The following is a 25,596-nucleotide window of genomic DNA, read 5'->3' as shown; positions in this document are numbered from 1 at the left end:
ATAAAATATCTAGAATAGGTAAGTCCTTAGAGACAGGAAGTCAGATTGGTGCCTGCCAGGATGTGGGAATAGCAAGAAATGTAGAGTAACTGCTTAATGGATAAGGTTTTCCTTTTGAGGTGATGACAGTGTTTTGGAACTGGATAGAGGTGGTGGTAGTACAATGTTGTGAATGTACTAAATGCCACTTCATTGTCTACCTTAAAACGGTTAATTGTATGTTATGTGAATTTCACCTCGATAAAAGATAATAATCGCAAAAGAATAGGAAAATGCATAAGTTTACATAGTTATATGAATTAACTGTGTGAGCTCATTATGGATAAAGAAATTTTATTTCTTTTGTTATAGTACATATTAGAAGGAGGGAGTGAAGACTGTACGTACAAGGTATTTCATCACAGAAATAATTCCACTTTTACCAGATCTAAGAGATTCAGTGTGTGCTTCAAAGATACTTGTAATGGATACATTATGTTATTATCCAGCTTATTGTACATTAGAATTCATTTAAATCTGAATTTCCAAAAAGGCCTCTTTCAAAATGTATTGATTTGGCTTGAGTTAGCTTGAGAGGAACCACTTTCTCGTCACTAAGTCTGGGCAGACTCATTCACCTTCTGTTCTCTTCTTCATGTTCTTACAGAGAAGGAGAAGGGAGATTTTTCCACCAAAATTCTGAAGCCACAGTGCTTCTTATTGAAAGCCAGTTCCTCATAATGTTATCTCTGGTAAAAAGACAGTACGTGCTTTTTTGTTTTTGTTTTTGTTTTTTGTTTTTGCTTGATTTGGATCATCATACTCCAGTCAAAAGAGCATATTTGGAGAGAGGAGAGAAATGGGAAACGGGGAAGATTTAACACAGAACAATACATCGGGGATGTATGTAAAAAACACAGGGCAAGTGTGATGTTTATAGTGCACAGGAAGCATTTATTTCTACTGCAACTAAATATTTTTGAATGTGGATAATAGGGCTACTGCAAGTGTTACAGTTGGTCAGATGAGTTGACAAACTAGTCAAATGGGATGAGTCCTATAAGAGAGAATTGTGATATAGGTCAACCAGGAAATTGGATGTGGGGAAAATACTAGTTAGTTGAACTATATCTTGATCTCCAGAGAAATCTGTTTTCCCATTTTACCTGTCTATAAATCCTGTATGCTTCAGAGCATATGCAATTTTTTCAAATGTTCCATATAAGAGGGTATAATACCGTTTATATCACTTTAAATGCAGTTATCCTAATCTTTCTCCTTTTCAGTTTTCCTTTTCATTTTACCTTTTATTACCTTTTCATATGTTTACAAAACAAAGCCACCCTATAGAAGCAACCTCTAAATGATGTGTTTTTTTTCAGGTATCCAAACCTTGAATCCTTTGCCCTAGATGTCAGGCTGGTTTTTGACAACTGTGAAACATTTAATGAAGATGATTCTGATATAGGCAGAGCTGGCCACAGTATGAGGAAGTATTTTGAAAAAAAGTGGACAGATACTTTCAAAGTGAGCTGAAGTTATAAAATCTTTTTTTTTCCTTTTAAATAAGGACAAATGAGACCAGCAATGTGAACTGTATTTACATCAATGTGCAAGGCACATACATAATGACTTTTTTTTCCTTAAAGTAAATATCACAAAAAAAAATAAGTATCAGAAGAATGATACCATTTTTAAAGGCTTCACTCCTACAACAACCAAGGCCCTTGGTTATTGGTTTGTGTGATTTATCAGCTAATTTAGGTAGAACAGGGAAGCGCACCCAAAGAATTTTCAAAGGAAAGGGTGTTATAGTGCAATAGCAATTAAAATATATCAAATCGCACTGAATATTCAACACCAGAGCTCTAATGTGGGAAATGGTTCTCCTTTCCCTCTCAATAAATATCTATTTTTCATTTTTTTACTTTGTAGTTTATTTTTTAGTGAATGTATTTAATTTTATGAATTATTTATGATTAAACCACATCCAGAATCTTCGTTTTCTGTGAAAAGGAAGAACTAGAAAATTGCTTTAAATCTTGAAATTACAACAAGGAATGTTTTAAAATATAAAACAAAGCCAAGTTAAACTGTTTACACTGATGTGCTATAAAAGCACCAAAAATAAACTTTACTGTAGAGTTACAAGTACATTTATATATATATATATATATACGTATATATATATGTTGCTGCATCACTTGTGTAGTTAAATTGTATTTCAAGACAGTGAAGAAAAATTGACCTGTATATACTGTTCATTATTGTTTATATTAAGTCTTGTTTTAAATATGTATTATGTGTACATATTGTTTGCAGACATTATTGTTTATGCCTTAGAAGGACTGTAGCATTTTATTTTAGTCTGAAGGTAATTATAGCTACACAGCTTGTACAGCAATTATCCTCTACCAACACTGTGGCGTCTCCTTGATCTTGGTAGTGCCTGCCTTTGAAACAGGGTGTAGGGGATATTAGTTTTCCATTTTTCTATTTTGTTATATAATTTTAAGCCACCAGGGCCTAAATTAAAGTATAATCATTTGTATCCATGTGGAATAAAATTGTGACAATTTCCTACACACACAGTATTTTTTCATAGAAACATTTTCCTCCCATTTGCCTTGCCTCAGAAATAAATTTAAAAGACATTTGTAACCACTGTGTTTTATCTACTGTGTGTTGTGGTGGCCTGTTGGAGGCAAATAGATCAGAATTTTTTTTGTACCTATGTAAGAGTACTTGAAGTTTTATTTAAAATAAAATGTTGTGGAAAAGGTAGCATTCTTTTTTTTAGGAGTGTTATTTTTCACTACTATGTGTGGCACGGATACAATAAAAGACTTTTACAAACTAGTTTTTTTTTTCAGTTTTTCTTAATGAACCTGAAAATACAGTCTTTTCAAAAAACCAGTACATTTAAATTTGATTTTTACAGATGGACTGGGTGGAAGAGGGTGATTTTAAGTCAAGTGATGTGACTTTTGTGAGTCTCTGAACCTCTCTGGACCACGTTTTATCATTTATTTCCCATTTTCAATATGAAAATTTTTAAGGTCCGATAGGAGAAATGTCTCTATCGGTAGACATAGAACACATTGGTCAAAAATGGATCATATAAATTAGTCTACTAAGTCCTGAGATACAAGGTCAAGTGTTCATGAAATGTGACGTGATGCGTTGCTGGGCTCTGAGGAGTCCCCGGTGAGCACGACAGGTGCGGGCCCTGCCTTCATGGAGCGCCCACCCTGGTGAAGTGGTGCTTTAGATAATGTCCTCAGAAAATGGCTTTTAATAGTGAAGGAGAATAGAAACGTTTTGAAGAAAATATCCCTAACTTTAAAACGCTTCAAAACCACAGAGTATTTTCCTGAAGCCCTAGGTTTTGTGAAGACTTATGTGAAAATCAGCTGTTATTATGTAAATATGTCAGTTTCTATAAACCAAATATTGCAGTGATGCCTTAAGGGGCTGGTGCTTAATCAAAAATACCACGTGGAGCAGGGAACAAGGTGGTGCTGTGAATAAAATATGTGGCTTTTGTGGTGATAGAGCTGCCAAATGCTCCATGGGAGTTTTCTTCATGGGGGTTTTTGCCTTAGGGATGATACATGCTTATGTTAATTTATGTTAGATGGTATGTAAGTGACTTATTTGATAATAACATGTCTGGTGTCTGAGGGGCTCACGATGAGAAATAAAGTAAACACACACAAAAGAATAATTTTTCAAGAGTGATAATTTTCTTTTAAAAATAATCTTATTTTTACATCCTCACAAAATTTTATATCCTCGAAACAAGCAAAGCTTGGTCAATATTGGCTGCTTTGGATTGATGTCTTTACTGTTGTGACTCAATAGGAGTAGCTGTCCAAGTAGTAGTGGACATGGTCCCCAAAGGGTTGCCATTGATCTACGTAACACTTGCTACTATACATATGTTGCTCATTTGTTATGCAAATGACTTTTACACTCTGCCCTATGTTAGGCATATCCTCATTAAAACCAGTGTCATTCAGTATAGATAAGAGGGCTGCAGACAGCAATATAACTGTCGTAGGCCATGGCTGCCAGGACAAAGGCCTCTGTTACTATGAAAAGTGCATAAAGAAACATCTGAGCCACACAACCTGCAAAGTATATGGTTTACTTCTAAGACAGGATGTTGACCATGGTTTTGGGTACAATAACAGTGGAATAGGTCAATGATGGAGAGATTGCCTAGGAAGAAATACATCAGTGTGTTTAGCATGCCAATCATGCTAAGGTTCCCCAGAAGGACCATCCCATAAACAATCAGGAATAGTAGGAAGAGGAGACTGTGGAGTTCTGGATGGACCTTGAGGCCTACAAGAATGAAGTCAGTCACTTCTGAGTAGTTGTCTCCTCCCTTGTCACCATGGTAAATTTCTGCTTAAAGGTATAAGAGAAAGTCAACAAATAAAGTTTCTCTACTATCACAAAAAAACACTACACGTTAAAAAAGTACTTTATATTAGATGTAATACTTTCATATCCACTCTCCCTGTTACATTGTACACATGAGCAACCTAAAAATGAGAGACACTTTGACTTGCCTAAGGTAACACAACTGGTTAAAAATGGAATTTGGAATCAAAGTGAAACCTTTTGTTTTCAAGCCTAGTGTTAATTCCAATACAACATAGTCTTATACTTTATAGCTCTCTATCTTGTCATATGAGATGGTTTGTGGGATGTCATTTGTGATTTCAAAATGCTAAAGTCTGATAAACTCATACTAAGAAAAAGGCACTTCCTTAATTTTTTATTTTTATTATAATCTTTTTAAAATATTAAATTTATTGGGGTGACATTGGTTAGTAAAATTATATAGTTTCAAATGTAAAAAATAAATAACTAAATAAAATCAGTGTCATTGTTCTCCTCAAATATTAAAAGAAAAATTTCTGAACCCTCTGCTACCACACAATTACAAGTATACACAACATACTTTTATTAAGATAAATTAGGCTTTAACCTGAACTTTCTCCATTTTAGTCCTGCTTGCTCTGTAAATTACAAAAAACTGGGCCTGTCCTCAAGTTGAGATTTACATTATCACTCAAGTAGTGACCGAGCAAGGACAACCAAAGAATCCATTACTATTAAAATAATCATCAGCTTGAAACAGTATGTGGAGAGTAAATTAATATTTATTTAGTTGTTAACCATAGCGAAAATTAAAGAAGTGAAACTCTATGGATACACCTTGAACACAAAAGAACTAAATTACCATAAATGCAAAGTGATCTCTTTTTCTTGTTTCAATCAAAAATGAAATTTGTTAAAAGCACTAATTTTAATCAAAGTTTTAATGGATCTGATCTGTCCTTGCTACCTTATTGCACCCCTTTCTGTGCTCCTCCTCTTTTCCATCCCCTCTACCCCTGATATACTTTCAAGAAATGTAAAACCCTGTTCATTTAGTCTCCCATTAAACATATCCTCAACAAGAAAATCAATCATTTACTTTTTTTTGTAAATTTCATTTTTGGGGCTCTCTCTTTCTCTCAAAGTTATTTGCATCTCAAATATCTCCATTTGAGAAATGAAAGAGCTTTTGCGTTTTATTAAAAAAATTTATTCCAACAAGGAGATAAGGGAAGTATTTTAAGAGAATTGAAATTTCCCCTCTACAGGACTATGACATAAAAACAATTAAATACAGGAAAGCTAGTAGAACCTCATCTACCTTGCGTTTCAATACGATCTCTTATGCTTGCTTGGGCCACATTATAACTCTACCTTTGAAATAACTTTTTAAGGGGCAGCCGGTTAGCTCAGTTGGTTAGAGCGTGGTGTTCTTAATCACAAGGTTGCAGATTCGAACCCCACATAGGCCACTGTGAGCTGCGCCCTCCAGAAGTAGATTGAAACAGCTACTTGACTTGGAGCTGATGGGTCCTGGAAAAACTTTTAAAATAAATAAAAGTTAAAAAATAACAGCAAGCAAACAACAAAAAAAACATTTGAAAACCTCAAGTACACAAAATTGAGGTAATTTCTCTCCTCAGCTATGTCACATTTTTGTTTCTTTTTCTTTTTTTTTCTTTTTTTTTCTTCCTTCAGTTCCTCTAAAACTCCCCTCTTCCCCTTCTTCTGCCTCCCCTACCCTCTCCGGTTCAAACCGTTGTTTCTCAGTCTAGTTGTGTAGGACACAGCTCCCTGGCCCATGCTGATGTTATGAGCCTTGCACTCCCCCCAGCTGAGGCAGTCAGTTGCCTGTCATCGTTGGCCACTCACAGCAGCTCACGGCAGCTGTTGCCAGCTGCCAGCCACTCCTGGCTGCACACAGCAGCCCAGCTCCAGGGAGAGCCGTTGTTCACAATCTTAGCTGTAGAGGGCGCAGCTCACTGGCCCATGTGGGAATCAAACCACTGACCTCGGCGTTAGGAGCACAGCACTCCAACAACCTGAGCCACCGGGCCAGCCCTACATTCACTTTTAATTATGTCTTTCCGGTCTACTTTTTAATATATTTATTTAGCAATGTGTTATCTTTAAATATATATAGTGTTATATATAATGTTTTTATGTATATACATATACTATATATATAGTGTTTCATATACATATACACACACACATTTTTAAACATCCAGAACCTAGTATTATATAATGTCTGACGTTAAAGGTACCCAATAAACCTTTGTCAATAAAGCCTTCCAATCAATGAATATATTCAAAAGCATGAGCCACACTCTTTGAAAGCAATGCAAAAATGGGGTTCTAAATATATTTTAGGTAACAGCTATGCTGGGGAAAAACGTTTGATATTCCAAAATGATTGCTTTGGAAAGGATAACTCTATGTGTATTTGGGCTATAATTCATGAATATGCAGTAATTATAATCTTATCTTGAAGCTTGGTAATGTTCTAATAGAGTACAGCTCTTTTCTGGGACATGTTGAAGAGGTTCCTGTCTATAATAATGGACCTAACTAAGAGATCCCAGATGAATTCAATCGGTGGAAAAGAATGGTCATCTGCTACAAAATGGAATTTCCCTGTAATTCTCCAGATTGCTTCCCTCTGGTCTCTAACTGTGATCTAGTCCCTTTCAAGGGGAACTCTAACTTTGGTCTCATTTCTTTTCAAAAGGGAGAACACCTACCATCTTGTATAGTCATTAATGCCATTAAATCAGACTTCTATCGTTCCTGGGCAAACGTTCAAATTGTGTTTCTTACACCCCTTGTGGTTGAGTGGGGCCATTTGACAAGCTGGTTCTGGCTAAAGAAATCTGAATGCAAGAATCATGTGTTTCTTGTTGGCCAACTGTTTAATTTTTCTCTTTTCCCTCTGACACAGCAACTAATAATTGTCGCGTCCCATGCAACAAGGGCAGTGAGGAGGCGAGAAGGGGCGGTTTGGGTTAAGTTTTTAAGCAAGAAACAACCAGAGACTTAATGCAGTTAAATCTCACTGAAGGCCAGGGGTCTCTCAGTCTCAGAGGGCTGGAGCCCAGAATAAAGCTGGCTGGAGGTTTTTACTGAGAGGTCTACAACTACAAGAAAGCAACATTATTTCTTACACGGTCTGTGAGGCTCAGACTTCCTAACAGAAAAATGTTTATTCCAATTACCCTTTGTCTTTAAACAGCGGAAGCACAAGGTCCCAGGATGTTTTTACCTAAAGTATGTACCTTTTCAGGATCAAGTCTTTCACATGGTAACAACTCTGTTGAGAGAAGTGGAACCAGGTGCAAGGGGAAAGCCAGAGCCAGCAATAGACTTTCCCAAGCAGGGGGAAGGGGTGGCAAGGCCCCTTCCCATACCTGTCCAAGGCAGCTCATTTGGGGTCCCCACTTGGTTTTGCCTGGCTTAGGTTGTATCTCGCGTGAGATATCTTACCCGTCTTTGGCTGCAAACCATCTTTTGGGGACCAGACAGAGAGATATAAGGTGTAAACAAAGGATGGAACAGAGTCCCAGAAAGGCACAATCTCACAAACTCTTCTTTCCTTAAGGAAAGACATGGAGGGACAGTTGGCTAGGCTGTTGTGCGACTACAAATAATGTTCAAAATAATTCATAATCTGTTAGCCTAGGTCCCGAACAGAATTCCCTACTAATTCACGATGGATATATAAGCAAGAACTCATTCTTTCTTATAAGTCATTGAGACATTGGGGCTCATTGTAACTACACCATATCCTAGGCTATCCTGATACACAATGGCTATCAAACCATTGGATTAGGTGAGGAAAGTAGGCGCAGTAGGGCTTAACATCCCACCTCTCTATATCCTGTCACTTAAAAGGGGGTCCTAGAAAATAACTAGAATGCACCATACAGGAAAGTGTGGTAAAAGATTAAGAGGATCTTGGAAAAGCAAATAGATCGAACTGTGGTAATCTGTTATGGTCAGAAAAGATTGCAATATATCTCACCCTGGGTTCAAAGGGGAAACATTGCTTTTGAGAAATGTCATGATGAAAAATAGACACCAAGAAAAATGGAGGGGCTGCAGGGCCTTTTGAGCCAGTGAAAGTTTGGGCTGCTATGGAATTGTGTGGATAATGACGTATACTATTTGGAGACCCAAATTGTGATCCACCTAAAAGAGTAACACGAATGGTAGATTTCATTAATGCAAAGAATTACTGGGCTTCAGCCAAAGCAGTCCTGACAGGGATATTTAAAGTTGTAAATATATATTTAAAAATAAAAAAGATCTTAAATCCATAACCTAAACTTCTAATAGATAAAGAAGAGCAAAAAAATCCTAAAGCAAACAGAAAGAAAGAAGGAATGAGTAGAGCAGAAATTAATGAAACAACAAAAAGAAAGAGAAAACCAATTAAACCAAAAAATTGGTTCTTTGAAAAGAACAGCAAACTTGACAAAACTTTAGCTATACTTGCTGAGAAAAAGAGAAAAGACTCAAATTACTAAAGTCAGGAATGAAAAGACATTGCTACCGACCTTGCGGAAATAAAGGTTATAAGTGAATACTACGACCAAGTGAACGTCAACAAATTAGGTAACTTGGGTAGTAATGGACAGAGTTCTAGAAAACACAAACTACTGCAATTTAAGAAAAAAGGGAAAATATAAATAGTCCTATAACAAGCAAAGAGATTGAATTAATAATAAAAATTCCCACAAAGATAGGCCCAACCCCAAATGGCTTCACCACTGAATTCTACCAAAGATTTAATGAAAAACTAATACCAAGATTTCAGAAACATTTCCCAAGTCATTTTGTGAGGCCAGTTTTGCCTTAATACCTAGGTCACAGATATCACAAGAAAAGAAAACTAGAGACGAACATCTTTTAATATAGATGCAAAAATCCTCAATAAGATACTAGTAAACTGAATCCAGCAATACATAAGAATTATACACCACGACCAAATTAGATTCACCCCAGGAATACAAGCTTGGTTTAACATCTCAAAAGCAACAGAAAAACAAATACATATTCATCTCAATAGATGCAAGAAAAGCATTTGAAAAAAATCTGGTATCTTCTAATAATAAAATGCTCAACAAAGTAGGATAGAACTTCTTCAACCAGATAAAGGACACTGACAAAATACCTGCAGCTCACATCACATTTAATGGTGAAAGATTCAATGCTTTCCCCCTCATACTTTGCCCCTCATACATTTTTGCCCCAAAAGACGCATTAGAGCTGATTGTCCAGCTAGTTCTTATTTTCGGGGAAACAGAGTAGTTGTTACATCATGTACTCTACCTTGCCCAAATGTTCTGGTAACTCTGGACTTGGGTCACCTGCAAAGTAAAACAACCCAAATACATCCCTGAGTATTTACTGTGAAAACTGGGTATTTCCCAAGTTCATCCCTCAACAGGCGCACACTTCAAGCCTATTTAAGATCCATGCTTACACCCACCTTTTCTAATTACTCGAAAGCCCATTATCTCTCTCTCCTTTGAGCTTTCAGTTACTCTCAACCATAGATTTTAGTAATCAGTGACTCACTAGTAATTGATTCACACCTATTCTTTTCCCATTGCAATTGTATTTTGAAATAATGTATCACTTACCACTTAATTGAACAGTTAGTTTTTCTTTAAATATATTATTTAAAATTGTTTTTTATATTTCTCAAGTAGCATTATTACAAGAAACAGAAGTTAATGATAAAATAAGATTAATTATTGACCACAGTTAATTAAAGCAACGAATGCATAAAATATTCAAATTTTTAATATTCCCAGTCAAAGTTCCAACTACTTTGACACTCTATCCTGTGAGAGAAGATAACTAGTTCAGTGATCAAAGACCTCTATTAATTCTTACAATATTTCTCTAGTATATTGGCAAGATACTTTAATTAACATCTCCCAAATTGCAAACTCATAGACTAGAGCAGCTGTAATAGGGCTTCTCTTTCTGAAATTGCCTTTTCCTGCAGGATAGGCAAAGCTGACCATATTGGCTTTGAAATCTCCATGCTAGACTACTGGCATGTGTAGTCAGGGGTTTCTTTTACATATTTTACTTAAAGAATATTATAACAATTTTACTCATCAAATTAGTGAAGATAAAAAATATTAACAATTTTCTTAGGAGATATTCATGAACATGGATAAGGATTTATGTACAAAGTCGTTTAATCCATTTTCGTTTATAATCACAAAATATTGAAATAACCATCCACAACAGGGAAAATGTTAAATAAATTATGGCATGTTTCTGGAAGTGTGGACCATTAGGCAGAAAAATAAGATACTGAAGAAATCTTAGACATGGAAAATGCTTGGGATATATGTTTAAGTTTAAAAAGATAGTTTGCAGAAATTTTTGTAAAATGATTAATATTTCCTACAGAGAGCTCTATTATTTTTACAAGCAAAAAGTTGTTTTTAGAAAAATACTGCTGGGGAGTGCTTTGGTATGTAATCAGGTGTTCAATGTCTCAATCATGAGGCACTCATTAATTTAAAAATCACAGGAGCATCTCAAAGCCATAGATTTTGATCTCCTTTTCCTTTTGTCTTTTTTCATTACAAATAATTTCTAGCTATCTCAAATTCACCTTTAAATTTGAGCATAGGTTATTACTCTTTAAATATATGACTTTGTGTTTTTCAGTTTGATAAATTTGAATGTTTCCTCATTAAAGAAAACTAAATTTCCATGGATTAAAAATAAAAGTTACCTGTATCTTTGATTGTCATCTGAACATACATAGTCCTATACTGTGTCATACATTTAGTTAACAAGCGTTATTGTGCCTAGGAACTATTTTCTAGACAACTTTTTAATTTCAAAAGGAATTGGCAAGACCACTTTATAGTCAATTACACCTGGGAACCATGGTCCATTTGTGACGCTAGGAAACTATAGGAAAGGCTGGAGGACATGCACATCGGTTTTAGGTGACACCAAGATGTCCATTCGGACCTGTCCGGTGACACCGGGAACCGCAGGACTGGGGCCCAGGTGCCAGCAGCCTGCCCTGGATGGAGATATTTGGGAAACCTTCGCTTAAAGGCGAGGGCAAAAGACCCCCAGTCATAGGCCGCTGAGGTCAGAGCTAGTCCAAACTGAAATGACCAATCAGAGAGGTGACTGAGAGAACAGATTATGGTGAACTAAGGGAGGGAAGAGATGCATAAATGTTGAGCTGGAATAACTGGATAGTTGATATTGTGCCCCTTTAAAACCACATTTCAGACGCTCGCTAGACCGCCGGACCTCAACTTCCTCACCTGAAAACAATTTCAGCTAAAGACTCTTCCCCACTCAACACCCACCCCAATCCTCCAGCCAGAATTTAGAGACTTCTCTACTAAAAAGCGGAAGGGCACGCATGCGCCGAGACGTGTTCCGTCCCTGGGGGCGTGGCCTGTCCCTTTGCTTCGCGGGGTGCGCGTGCGCCAACCCCGCCCGCTTCACCTGCGCCGGCCTCACCTGCGCGGGCCCCGCCCGCCTCACCTGCGCGTCACGTGGCTCACGGGGCACGAGAGGGCGGATCCCGCGCGCCGCCCGTCCTCCAGGTGAAAGGGGCGGCTCCCATTGGCTTGTTTAACAGCGGCCGCGTCTGGTCGGGGAGCGGACCGTGATCGACCCACGGAGCCTCCCTGATTGGGGGTCTGAACCCTCCGTCTCTCTGCGCCTGGATCTACGCGCGCGACGGGGACCCGCCCGGCCCTTGACGGGAGCGCGGCGCTGTGGTGCGGCCTCGGCCCGGGAGCCGCGGGGCCTGCACCCGGGAAGGCCCGGGCCCCGCCGCACGCGCGCGGAGTGAGCGCGGGTCCCGAGGCCGCCCTTCCGCCGGGGTCACTTAGTCTGCAGGGTTGGCCCCTGCCTGCGGGGGCAGTAAGTCGCGGGCTTTGTTTTGGGGGCTTCGTGGCACGTTTCGCGTGTGATGTGCATTAGATGAGGATGAGTGTGTTGCCACAGGCGAATTGATCGCGTTCGCCCGGAGATTGGCCTTAGGGCTTGAGTCTTTTCAAAATAAACTGCTCAGTTGATTAGGTCCCCCCTTCCGGCTGTACGGCCTCAAACTGCAAAGGCAGTTAAGTGCCACCAGCGTGTGGAAGCCGACGTTTGTTTGGAAAATTACCTGTGTGCCCTTTGCACAACTGGGATTTGGGACTACGCCGGAAAGCACCACCTGGGCTTGTTTTCAGTGCAATAACAGGCCATCATCTACCAGGATTTTTCACATGTGTTTTTGTTTGTGATTCAGGCTTTTTTGGAGTTTATGTTTGAAAAACAGAGGCCGAACCTGTGGGGTAAGATGAAAATGGGAAAAGCCTCCAGTTTTTGTTTGTAGAGATTTCTGTAAATAAGGTTAGAACAAGAGATTATGAATTTTAAAATCCAAGGTTATACCTACCCCTTCAAGGGCTGTTTCTCACTCATTCTACACCATTTTTTCACTCTTTTTTTTTAAAGTATTGGTAGCTTTGTTTTACATTTTCTAATCATTTCGTATTATGTTCATATAATATTTAAAGGCCAGTACTCAACTGGATTTTGGCCCTTTTACATGGATTCAGATTGCATTTATTTGCCTTCCAGGATGAAGTAAACGTTATCTATTTTAAAATTGCAGGGTATTTTACTTCAAATGAAGAACATGGTGAAACTAATTTACACATTAGCTGATCATGGTGATGATATCAACTGCTGTGCCTTCTCCTCATCCCTCTTGGCTACTTGTTCCTTGGACAAAACAATTCGCCTGTACTCCCTAAGTGACTTTACTGAAGTCCCGCACTCGCCATTGAAATTTCACACCTATGCTGTCCATTGCTGCTGTTTCTCCCCTTCAGGACATATTTTGGCTTCATGTTCAACAGATGGTACCACTGTCCTATGGAATCCGCATGATGGACAGACGTTGTCAGTGATGGAACAGCCCAATGGGAGCCCCGTGAGGGTTTGCCGCTTCTCCCCAGACTCCACCTGTTTGGTGTCAGGTGCAGCTGACGGAACTGTTGTTTTGTGGAATGCGCAGTCGTACAAGTTACATAGGTATGACTGTTTAAACCCTTTCCATTTTCAATCCTTTTAACAGGTCTACCAAACAAAGGGAAAAAAAGAAGCATATTTTGATGACTTTAAGAATCAGATAAGTTTCAGACATTGCAAGGAAACATTTTGACCTGTCTTCTGAAGATCATAAAAACAGATGTTTAGTATGATTCTCATAGATTTGCTTGGCTCGGAGAGTTTTAAATTTTCAGTCTTTCTTTTGTAAAATAAGGGTTAATCTTGTTACACTGCTATGGATTTTTACTGTGGTAAGGAAAGAAAACAATCTTTTGAATAAGATTAGTAATTTTAGGTTTTATTTTTGTAACTCATGTATTCTTAATAAATGTATTCTTAATAAATGAAGTTACCGTAGGTAAGTCTTACTAAAGAGACACAGCTATTTCCTGAAGAGAATTCTTGCTGAGTGAATGACCAAGCCCAGAAAAAAAGAACCTTGTGAGGAGTGTGGTGGTGTATTATTATATCTAAAACAAACAAACAAACAAACAAACAAACAACCCAACACCTGAAAAACTCCTTTTGGATAAAAACACATCAACTAATTTACATAAGTAATGTTCTGTTACAACTTACCAACATTAAAACCAGATATTTTTATCTATTTATATTGTGGTGAAATGTTTACAACATAAAATTTTCATTTTTAAGTGTACGTTAAGCAGTTCACTGACATTAAGCACTTTAAAAATCATAAATATTTCAATGTTACCAATTAAAATAGCCTAATGTACCTTCCCTTCTCCCTAACCCCCAACATCAGAGCACAAATGTCAGCTGGTAAATAACTTGCTTATTTAGATGTAGGTTTTTGGGTAGAAAGTGCTTTGTTCATGTGGTGGTTAATAAACATTTTAAAGAGAAAGCACAGAAACAGTGAAATGTTTGAATGAGATACAGCTGTCAGCTGTCTTCTTTTTCACTTACCAGGTGATGCATTCTGCAATATCTATTGCAATAGATTTAAGCACTGGATGGGACACTGCACTCATAGTTGGATTTTTTACTGGTTTATTTGTCCTAGGTAATTGAGAAAATGATACCGTTAGCATGGTAGCATAGTGCTTCTTTATTTTCCCAAGATAATTTTAATTTGTTCATAGTATTTTCTTTTCATAAAGAATTTATATTTGAAGCTGAAAGTCCTTACTGTTGCTTCTGGGTGATTTCAATACAAAAGTTGAAAGTACTTTTGACCCCAATACCATATTTTTCTTTCTTGTTTTTTAAATTAAAGTTTATTGGGGTGACAATTGTTAGTAAAATTACACAGATTTCAGGTGTACAATTCTGTAATACATTGTATCTCACGTTGTGTTCACAGAGTCAGTTCTCTTTTCATCACCATATATTAGACCCTCTTCTAGAGCCCTTTCCCTCTTACTCTCTAGTAACCCCTAAAGTATTGTCTATGTCTATGAGTTTTTGTTTCTTCATTTGTTTGTCTTGTTCTTTTGTTGTTTTCAGTTTTATATCCCACATATCAGTGAAATCATATGGTTCTCTACTTTTTCTATCTGACTTATTTCACTTAGCATGATATTCTCAAGATCCATCCATGTTGTCACAAATGGTACTATTTCATCTTTTCTTAACGCCAAATAGTATTCCAATGTTTTTCAGTACAAATAGTTTTGTTTTTTTAAAAATAGACAAGTATGGTTGTTGGTTATCATTGCTTTTGTTAAGTTTTGAAGATTTCAATATGTTCATACTGACTTACCATATGGAAAAATATGAAGATATGTGAACTTTGGTTTGGATCCCTATAGTTTAGGCTTGAACATGTTAAGATAATGTTTAAATCCTCTTATTTTTAAAAAAGCATGTCTCAGTTTGTAGCATATAAATGATATTTTATTTCTATAGGCATTTATTGCGCTTTCTTTCTAGTTCTGTGATAGCCATTTATCAAGCTACTCTTAGAGATTGTGAAATAAAGTAAAAGATGTTCTGACATGATAACCTTTTTTTCTTGCTTTTATTCCAGATGTGGTTGTGTTAAGGATGGCTCCTTGGCGGCCTGTGCGTTTTCTCCTAATGGAAGCCTCTTTGTCACTGGCTCCTCATGTGGAGATTTAACAGTGTGGGATGATAAAATGAGGTGTCTGCATAGTGAAAAAGCACATGATCTTGGAATTACCTGCTGCGATTTTTCTTCACAGCCAGTTTCTGGTTAGTTATTTTGTTCTTTTAAGCATTAGTGAATCCTGTTTGTAATCTGTAGGACTCTTGTTCTTTTATTCATTTTTCACTTCATCATTAATAAAACAAAGGACTCTCTTCATTCATTTTAAGGAATCATCTTTCTTTATGTTTTTTGATCAAAATGAAATTACAAAGAAATATTATATGGGGAAATCACGTTCTTTAGTTTATGTAGGGGATGACTCAACTTAGTACAATAGATCTGGATTCCTTGATAGGGTAATTTAGAGGACTTAATCCTATTGGTTGTACTGTGATTTATTTATTTATTTATATTATTAATTTTTTTAAGGAGGGTGCAGCTCACAGTAGCCCCTGCTGGGATTGAACCGGCAACCTTGATGTTATTAGCACCATGCTCTAACCAACTGGGCTAACAGGCCACACTATACTGTGATTTTTTAAATATAGTATACTGATACTTAAATAGAGGTATGAAATTAAAAATAAAACGGAATCAGCAGCTACATTTTCCATTTACTTATTTAACCTTTCAAAAGCTAAATTTATAAAATAAGATGTTTGACAACACAATTAGTTTTTAGAAAAATAACAAAAATCTCTTCAATATAGACGCTTGGTTTTAAATAGATAGAGTGAATTGGGAAATTTCCTTCTTTTATTTTTGTCTTCTATGTTAGGATGGAATTTCCATTTCTCCCTCCCTCCAGTCTTGTTGCCAGACCAGTGCTAGCCTGTAGCAATATAATGTAAACTACATTTGTAAATTTCAAATTTTCTAGAAGTAAATTAAAATTTTTCTAGTAGTAGGTGAAGCATATGTTAATTTTAATTATGTATTTTATTTTACCCAAAATAGATATTAACCTTGAAATAGATATTAACCTTATGCATAAATTCCCTGAAGCAGATTGATATATGCTTTAAAAGGGATTGTTATAGGAATTTGTGAGAATCGCTGTTTTCTTAAAAGACAAAGTATGAATTTTAATTTATTATTGTTTAATTGGTATGTGTTAATATCTGTAAATACTTACAATGTATTGACTCTTCTCTCTTTGTGATATTTTGCTCAAATAAGGAAAAATAATCCCATTTGTGCCTGAGGATAAATGATCTCTTCAGATTTTAAATGATAAAACTTGGATTAGGTTATTATTGTAATTTAAATATCTTCCTCAAGAAACATATATTTCTAAATATTATATTTAGATATTTAGCATAGGCACATTGTAAGCTCCATAATTTTCTATTATCTTAGCTGAATTCTCACTAAACTTTGGAATTAACTTCAAATGATCTATTTAGTCAAGAAACAATAAAAAAATAGTCTTCTTAATTGACTCTATTACTTAAATATTTTACTCAGCCGTTTGAGTAAAATGTTTTGTATTAAAAAAACTTAATGTCTATATCCATCAAGATCTCTCTCAAAAAGGATGTCTTTTGGCTGAACCTGTGCTATAAAAACAGAAATGCTACTGAAATGTGGAGTTAGAAAAACTTTCAATGAGAAGGAAGTTGATTTGTTATATGTTAATAAAGTATATGTGCTTTCACCAAGACAGAGTCCATAGAAAAAAAATTATATACCCTTGTGTATAAATTAAATACCATATACTGAATATTTGCAAAACCTTGTCTTAAGATGGTTATTAGGTTTCTTAATTGTGTCTTACTACATGTGAGTGCCAAAACTTTCTTTGATGAAATGGCATCTGTGATATTAGGTGCAACTCATATAAAATTAAGTTGATGGTATCAATATTTACATTACCCACAATATTTACATTACCCACAAGTATTTAGGAGCTTATCTAGTGGGAATATAACATACACTGAAATTATCCATCTAAGCATAAACTAGTGGGTTTTTTTTGGGGGGACACTAAATCTACTGATTCTATTCCCTAATTTATATAATATTTTCCACCAAATCAAATGGACTAAATTGATGTTATTTTGGATTTATACAGTTCTAGCCTTTGTCTTGATTAAATCATATGGGAAAATAATCTCATTATTCATATGAATTATAGACTAAGCTTTTAAGAAATGGATATATCCCTTAAAAAGTTAAGTTGGGAATAATTAAGCATTTAACACTCATATCATAAATGACTTTTTTCCTAATTTTTTCTATCAATGCTAACTCGTGGATTCTAAAAATTGGGTTGGAGGATACCCTAGGTTTAGAGTCTTAATATTGGTCCCTTCAGTTATATCCTTAGTGGAAGGTATGTAAAAACGACATTGGTTTTAGCAATTTTAGGAGTTAAAGTTATAATCCTTTGAAGTACCTTGTTCAACAGAAATTCTTTAACCGACACTTCATTATATGGTATAAGGTAATTGATGTTGATTGAGAATATGGTTTAAATGAATAGAATGAACAGATCTCAGTATAAGAAATTGAAAATTTTTTTGGTTTAAATGTTTTTATCAATTCTTGTGTATTTATTTTTAACAAATTTACATTTTTAGATGGAGAACAAGGTCTTCAGTTTTTTCGATTGGCATCATGTGGTCAGGATTGCCAGATCAAAATTTGGGTTGTTTCTTTTACCCATATCTCAGGTATGTATTCAACTAGTAGTTCTCTAAAATTATTTCTGTCTCAGATAAATTTCTACTTTAATTAATCTTTTACCTAAGGAATCTGGATATCTAAAAGTGATTATAAAAATGTTTTAAGGACTTTTAATCAGAGTAGTACATGCGCATGATTTAAAAATTGTGTACTCACTGCTGATTGTGGCCTCACCTCTACCACACACAATGCTGCTTACCACAGGTAACTCCTTTGCAATTTATCAACTTTTGGTGGTTTTCACAGTTTCTACACCACATGTTAAATGTATTCACTGTAGTTATTGTTTATTGATAGTGTGTGGATCTTTTCTTCATGCGTTATACTACTCCTTCGGGTGATTACATTAATACTGGAATGCAGTATTCCTTTATGTTATTTCTTTAATAATTTCTTCTCCACTTTCTCTTTTTTCATAACTCACATTAATTGTTGGACCTCCTGACGTGAGTCTTTGTCTATTTCCTCCCCCACACATATGTATCTTTTTATCTTGTTTTCTACTTTATGGAAAAATTCCTCAGCTTTATCTTTTAACCTTCTTTTGAATTTTTTTTATACCATCAGGCATATTCAATTTCTAAAAGCTCATCTTCTCCTTTGTATCTTTTTCATAGTGTCCTTTTGTTATTATATGAATACAAGATCCTCTCTATTCTCAGGATGCCAATTAGAGGCTTTTTGTTTTGTTTTGTTTTGAAGTTCCCTTCTGTTTCCTGATCATCTTTGTTTGCTCTTGGGCCCTTTGTTTTTGTTTACTCTGATCTTTCTCTTTCATATGGTTACCTTCTTCAAATGTCTGGTGAATCTTAGTATGCCATTTACATTCAAGAATTAGGCAATAATAAGATGTTTAGAAGCTCTGTGCACATGTTGGTTTGCTGTTGCTGGCTTCTGTTTAGGATAAAGAGGTGGGTTGTTGGCCCTTATTGGGGAGGCATTGAGGGCTTAGAGAATTTGGTGCTGTGTAGCTCTGGAGCTGCCGTGGAGCAACCGAGGCAGTAGTTATTTTCCTTAGAAATGTTTTGCCTGGAGGGAAGCATCTGGCTTTCGAGCTGCATACTATGGTGGGGTCAGGCGGGGATTGGAGGCAGACATTGAGAGTTTCATAATCAGACTTAATTACTTTTTCTGTTTCCAGGTTATATCTGTGTCATTCTGACTTTCCTTTTCCCCAGTTGTTGACAGTCTCAAGTCTTTTGGGAGCTTTCTAGGGCAGAGTAGCTTTTTCTTGGCATTCTGGGCTGTTATTCCACCATACTGCTGCATCAATTAATGTGCTTTCTGCCTTCCCAATTTTGGAATTGGTTTCAATTTCTGGTTTGGTGATTCTCCCTTCCTGTTCCCTTCATTGATGTGAATTTATATCTTTATTAATTCCTTCATTATCATTTTAATGGGAAATCTGAAATATATGGTCAATTGGGCCTCTTGCTTCAGATGCCTAAAAATGTTCTTATTTTATTATTTGTTAACTACTAAGTTCCAGTTAAATCACAGACTACATTTCGTTCATAATTATTGTCAAAGATAAACAAAGCTGGACACTAGTTAAAGTGGTAAGGACAGATTTATTGATTGATTGATTTTTTGGTAAAAATAGATTTTAATCAGTGATACACTATTGCGGTGGGAAAAGAGTCCAGCCTGAACTGATCACAACTTCAGTTTATACAGAGGTGACTGGGTGTTTTAAGTGGAGAATGAGGGAATAAGGCGGGCGGGGGAGGAGGAAGGAGTAAGAAGGGGCTCTGAAGAGTCAGAGAAGTGAAAAATTGCAAAAGCAGAAAGAAGGTTAGTGATCCATGTGAAACCCATCTGGGTTTGCTAATCTGTGCTTGTGGAAGTTAGGCTCCTACCCTCCCACAGAGCCTGGGAGTCAGGGGCCCTATCTTCAGATGTTGGTGGGAACAAACAGCAGATTTTTTGGGAAGCCTTCATTTTTCTCACGCAGGCACTTTTAAGGGGCTAGTGTCCAGGAGATGTCTCCTTGAGCTACTGTGTTTCCCCAAAAATAAGACCTAACCAGACAATCAGCTTTAATGCATCTTTTGGAGCAAAAATTAATATAAGACCAGGTCTTATTTTACTATAATATAAGACCGGGTCTTCATATATAATATAACATAACCTAATATAACCTAATATAACCTAATATAACATAACAATATAACATAATACAACATAATGTAACACAATGTAACATAATGTAACATAATGTAACAACAATATAACATAATATAACATAATATAACATAATATAACAAAATATAACAAAATATAACATAACATAATATAACATAATATAACATAATATAACAATATAATATAATATAAACCAGGTCTTATATTAATTTTTGCTCCAAAAGACGCATTCGAGCTGATTGTCCGGCTAGGTCTTATTTTTGGGGAAACGGGGTATTAGAAACTTTTAAAGTCTTTATAGGCCAAGATCAAGAGCTAGTCAAACAGAAGGCTCAGAATAGCCTGGCTAGACATTGGTCAAGGAGAAAACCTTTTTGTCATTATACTAGTATATAGAGAAGGGCATTTTATCAGGAAACAAATACATTTCTTTTAGTGGAAATTTAGTTAATTCATTGCCTATTAGGTTACATGTAGTAATTCTTTTAATGCATTCAATGATATGTTGATGAGGATAAGAGTTCCTTTACTTATCCTATTATTCTGCTCCTATCAAAGTAAAATTCTTATAAGAAACCATGAATATAGTCATATATGTGGGTGCTCTAAACACAATGTATCTTTAATAAAATTGTTCAAAAGTAAAGCTTTTCATACATTGTCTGGAAAATGTGTTTCTACACTGACTCTTTAAAAAACATACATAACAGTTTGTAAACATGTAGTTAAAGCCTTTTTACAAAGCATTTATCATTTGTAACTAATTTTAATTGCTTATTTGTACAGAGGAGTAGATAGACATAGGGATTTATACTCGAGAATATAACCTGTTCTTATGGTCACACTTGAGAATATAACCTCTTGTTATGGTCATATTCCCAGTTTTTTGGTCTTCATTTGGTTTGAAACTTAACATTTTTGCTTTGATTAATTGTGCCTATTTATTAATATGTATATTCCACACAGTGCCTTTGATGCCCACATCTGTTCTCCCAGATAAAAATACATATTTTTTTCTCTTTTGAATAGAAATAAAATGCATATTTAATAATGAAGAAGTAAAATGCATGTATTTTGCTGTTTGTTGGAACTTTTACTTTCTCTAATGACTTTTTTGTTTAGTTTAATTCTTGGCTCTAAAGACCCATTAACACTTCAAAAAAGTTTTTATTAGGTCTAAGAAAATTATAGATTTCACTTAGGTCCTTGTCTCCCCAGGCCAACTTCTTATTAATTATTTTTATAGGTTAGGTTGTCACTAAAATATATTAAATTCCCTTGGTTTACCTTTAAAATAATTGTGATATATCTCTTCAGTACTTATAGAAAGCATAAAAAAGATTTTAGTATTACTATACTTGATTGGAGTGTTATAAGACGTATTAGGATTATAAGATTATAAATTACCACTGATTATTTTTTATGTATGGAATGAGAAAGTGTTTTCTTACTATCAGATTTTAAAAACTACAGATATTTGATTCTTTTTAGATATTTGGGCAATTGGTACATATATTAGCTAAAATATATATATATTTTCAAATTAAATATCAATATTATAGCATAATTTAACATTTCAGAGTAATTTAAAATGTTATATTTTTAAAATAATTGGATAATTATAACAACCCCCTGCCTAGGGTTTGCTGAGCACTCCATTTTCTCTACCCATTATTGAATTTTTGAAACCATTTAACCACATTGCATTCTACTACCTGAGTTGCATGCAGATGGTTTTCGTTTGTGTCCTTTAGGCACTCAAAGACTATTGAATGATTATTGAATAAAAAAGTGAAATAGTTTTGACTTAAGAATGAATTCTAAGCATGGTGAGCTTGATACTGTTTCTTGCCTTGTGATTTGCAGGATTTGAATTAAAATACAAGAGTACACTGCGTGGGCACCACGCCCCTGTTCTGGCTTGTGCTTTTTCTCATGATGGGCAGATGCTCGTCTCGGGGTAAGCTATTGAAGTTCCTTAAAGCTTTTTGATAGGAAATAAGACAGACGTACAGAAAAGTATGCAAAACATGAAGAGAATAGCTTCATAAATGACTGTGATACAAACCTGTGTAACCACTACTCCGGTCAAGAAATGGAGCATTGCTGGTCCCGCTCCGGAATTCTCCCTGTCCAAGTACCCGCCTTCTGGGGACAGCACCTCAGGTCATACTCAATGTTGTGTTCTCCTTTTTAAACTGACCGGAGACAAATTGTACAGTGTGGATTATTTTGTGGCTGGCTGCCTTTACTCCTCATTATGTTTGTGACATTCCTTCATCTTCCTGCATAGAGCTGTTGTGTACTGATTTTCATTGCTGTTTAATACTCCATTGCATGTGTATACTATAATGTATTCCTTTGAATGCTGACAAGCATGTGGATTATTTCTGGTTGAGAAGCATTACAATAACGATTCCGTGACTATCTCTGTATCTCCTGGTGCACATGTTTGTGTGCTTCTGTAGGATAAATACACAGGAATAGAATTGATGGCTCATAGCGCAGTTGTATTTTCAAATTTGGCAGGTAACACCAAATTCTTTTCAAAATGGTTGAATATTCCTATAGCAGTGTTATTTCACATCCTAGCCTATACTTGGTATGGTGGGTGTTTTTAATTTTAACCATTCTGATGGGTGTGGAGTGTTATCTTACTATGGTTTGCATGTCCCTGAAACAATGATGGTAGAACCGTTTCAGAAATTTATTGGCCATATGTATTTCCTCTTTTGTGAAGTACCTGTTCTTGAAGTCTCTTGCCCATTTTTCTTCTGGATTATCTCTTATTGATTTGTTGTTAGAAACACACACACACACACACATACATATATACATATGGTATGTGCATGTTTTTCTGTATTTCTATATATGAGCCATGTATTTGTTATATGTGTTGCAAATATCTTTTCTTACCGTGCGAATTTGCCTTTTCACAGTTTATAATTTTAGTATAGTTGGTTTCTTTATGTTTGGAGGTCATGAAGATATTTCTTATATTATCTTCTAAAACTTTCTTTGTTCTTTCTCAAGTTTGATTTGTATGTATAATGTGTGATAGGAATCCAGTTTCATTTCTGTACATACCGATGTCTAGTTATCCAGTGATATGTATTGAAAGACCGCTTTTCACCACCATTTTGATATGCTGCCTTCTCAGGAATCACTGACCACGTGTGGGGGTCTGTTTCTCAGCCTGCTATTCATGTTTTTTTCTTTTTTTCTGTTTATCTACTCTTGCTCTAGTACCATTCTGTCTTTCCGAAGCTTTATATTTTGGCGATTGCTGGCTTTTGACACTTCCATATAAATTTTAGAATTAGCTTGTCAAATTGCCTTCAATTCTCTCCCTCTATACACACAAACCTATTTGAATTTTGATTGGGATTATATTGAGTCTGATAATTTTGGGGAGAATTGACATTTTTATGCTATTGAGTTTTCTAATCCATGAATATGGCATATTTCTCCACTTATTTGTCTTGATTTCTTTCAGTAAATGTCTTCTATGTAGAGGCCCTCCTCATCTTTATTAGATTTATTTCTAGGTACTTAATTTTTTTGTTGCTGTTATAGAAGATGTGGCTAATATAGAGAAATATATGGGAAAACAATGGCTTTATCTATAAAGATTCTAATTTTGGATTTTCTATGTACAAAATCATATCATGTTAATAATGATGGGTTTTCTCTTTTCTAATCCTTATACCTTGGATATCTCCTATGCTTTATTGAACTGGCAAACACTACCAGGATAATGGAAATAGTTGTAAGAGCCGTCTTTGATTCCTCATTGCAACCGGGAAGCTTTCATTATTCAATACGATCACTGTAGGTTTTTGGAAGATAACATTTATTAGCGCTTCTATTCCTTCTGGTTTGTAAAGAAATTTTTGTTTATCAACAATAGGTGTTATATTTTTATCAAATGATCTTTTGCTACATCTTTTGATATGATTATATTTTTCTCTTTTATTATGTTAGTGTGGTAAATTATATGAATTTTTCAAATGTTAAACCAAACTTGCTTTGTTATAATAAACACAAGGTCGTTAGGACATATTTTTGTGCATATCTATAGAGTGGTCAGTTTTATTCTGTTGCTTCTTTGGTTGTAATTTTTTTTTTCCCTTGATGGCTGCTCACAAAATTTTCTCTGTGCTTTTCTACATTTACTTCAATAGATTTGAGTTTCTTTTAATTTAGTTTGCTTGGAGTACACTGAATTTCTTAAATATGTGGAATGATATTTCATCAGTTTAAGGAAAATTCTTATTCGTTATCTCTTCAGATATTGCCTCTGTCCTTTTCTTTCTCTCCTTTAATTCTGAGACTCCAATTAAATGCAACTTATATTTTTTATTGTAAACTTTACATCTCTTATCCTTACCTTTATTTTTCATTCTTATATTTATTGTGCTTCATTCTGAATGGTTTCCCCTTTACTGACTCTTTCTCCACTTTATCTAATGTGATATTAAACTAGTCCATTGACAAGTCCTTAATTTTGGTTATTTTATTTTTTGGTTCTCGAATTTCTATTTGGCTATTTTTTTCAGGTCCACTGTGCCACTTTTTTATGATTTCTAATTCTGTGTTGAAAATTGTAATCTTGGCTTTTATTTTTCAAAGCTATGTGTTCCGTGAAGCAACTGCTTTGGGACACAGTAGCATGATTTAATTACTTTATATTTTCTGTTTGAATACTTTTGTATATTTTCTCCTTCCTGCCATTGGATTTTCTAAAACTTTCCTGTCTGATCTCACAGGCCACAGCGTTCAAACCCACATTGACATCCCTTCACAGCAGCTTTGGCTCCAGTCAAGACATTGAGGCTCCAACTTGCACTTAATATGTTTTGGACTAAGCCTGATCATTCTTTCCCCAAACGCTCCAATCCTTGCCAAATAATCTGCCATGTTGTCATTGTTTTAGATGTGACTCTTTCGTCTCAAAAGATGAAAATAGTTTATCATCAAAAAGTAGTTACAGTAATTCTCCTTTGCCTTAGAATTGAAATCAGTGGAAAGTTTAAACAAAGTTGGGTTTCCTTCTATTCTTTTGGGGGGACATATTGTGCATTCCACTCTTTAAGTAGAGAGATTAATTGGCAAAATGTATGAAATTCATCGAGTATGTATGGCTCTCTTAATGCCCAGCTCCCTGCCAGTTGCAGTAGCGCATATAAAAGGGAAGTATTAAGCAA

At 35.5% G+C, this 25,596-nt stretch overlaps 2 protein-coding genes across 49 annotated transcripts in view; both read left to right on the top strand.

Moving 5' to 3' along the window:
- Positions 1–1,905, top strand: part of BAZ2B (bromodomain adjacent to zinc finger domain 2B) — a 242,266-nt gene extending 240,361 nt beyond the window's left edge. For all 45 annotated transcript variants that reach the window (XR_013993561.1, XR_013993562.1, XM_081052281.1 and 42 more), the window contains one exon: positions 1,362–1,905. Coding sequence is in view for 43 of the 45 variants with exons in the window: in XM_081052281.1 (XP_080908407.1) it covers positions 1,362–1,515 (154 nt within the window). In the remaining 2 variants the exon portion in view is untranslated. The remainder of the gene's footprint in view (positions 1–1,361) is intronic.
- A 9,917-nt stretch (positions 1,906–11,822) lies between these two features.
- Positions 11,823–25,596, top strand: part of WDSUB1 (WD repeat, sterile alpha motif and U-box domain containing 1) — a 67,960-nt gene continuing 54,186 nt past the window's right edge. Inside the window, exons 1-5 of one of the 4 annotated variants that reach the window (XM_081052239.1) lie at positions 11,823–11,978; positions 13,043–13,464; positions 15,476–15,660; positions 18,139–18,231; positions 22,256–22,349. In XM_081052239.1, the coding sequence (XP_080908365.1) occupies positions 13,058–13,464; positions 15,476–15,660; positions 18,139–18,231; positions 22,256–22,349 (779 nt within the window). In that variant the 5' untranslated portion in view covers positions 11,823–11,978; positions 13,043–13,057. Of the gene's footprint in view, positions 12,301–13,042; positions 13,465–15,475; positions 15,661–18,138; positions 18,232–22,255; positions 22,350–25,596 lie in introns of all 4 variants that reach the window. The other 3 variants (XM_081052240.1, XM_081052242.1, XM_081052241.1) reach the window with 3 other exon arrangements.

Source organism: Rhinolophus hipposideros (genome assembly GCF_964194185.1).
Source record: "Rhinolophus hipposideros genome assembly, chromosome: 6".
Classification (NCBI taxonomy): domain Eukaryota; kingdom Metazoa; phylum Chordata; class Mammalia; order Chiroptera; family Rhinolophidae; genus Rhinolophus; species Rhinolophus hipposideros.
The sequence above is the reverse complement of the archived record's forward strand: the minus strand, read 5'-3'. Positions and strand labels throughout refer to the sequence as shown.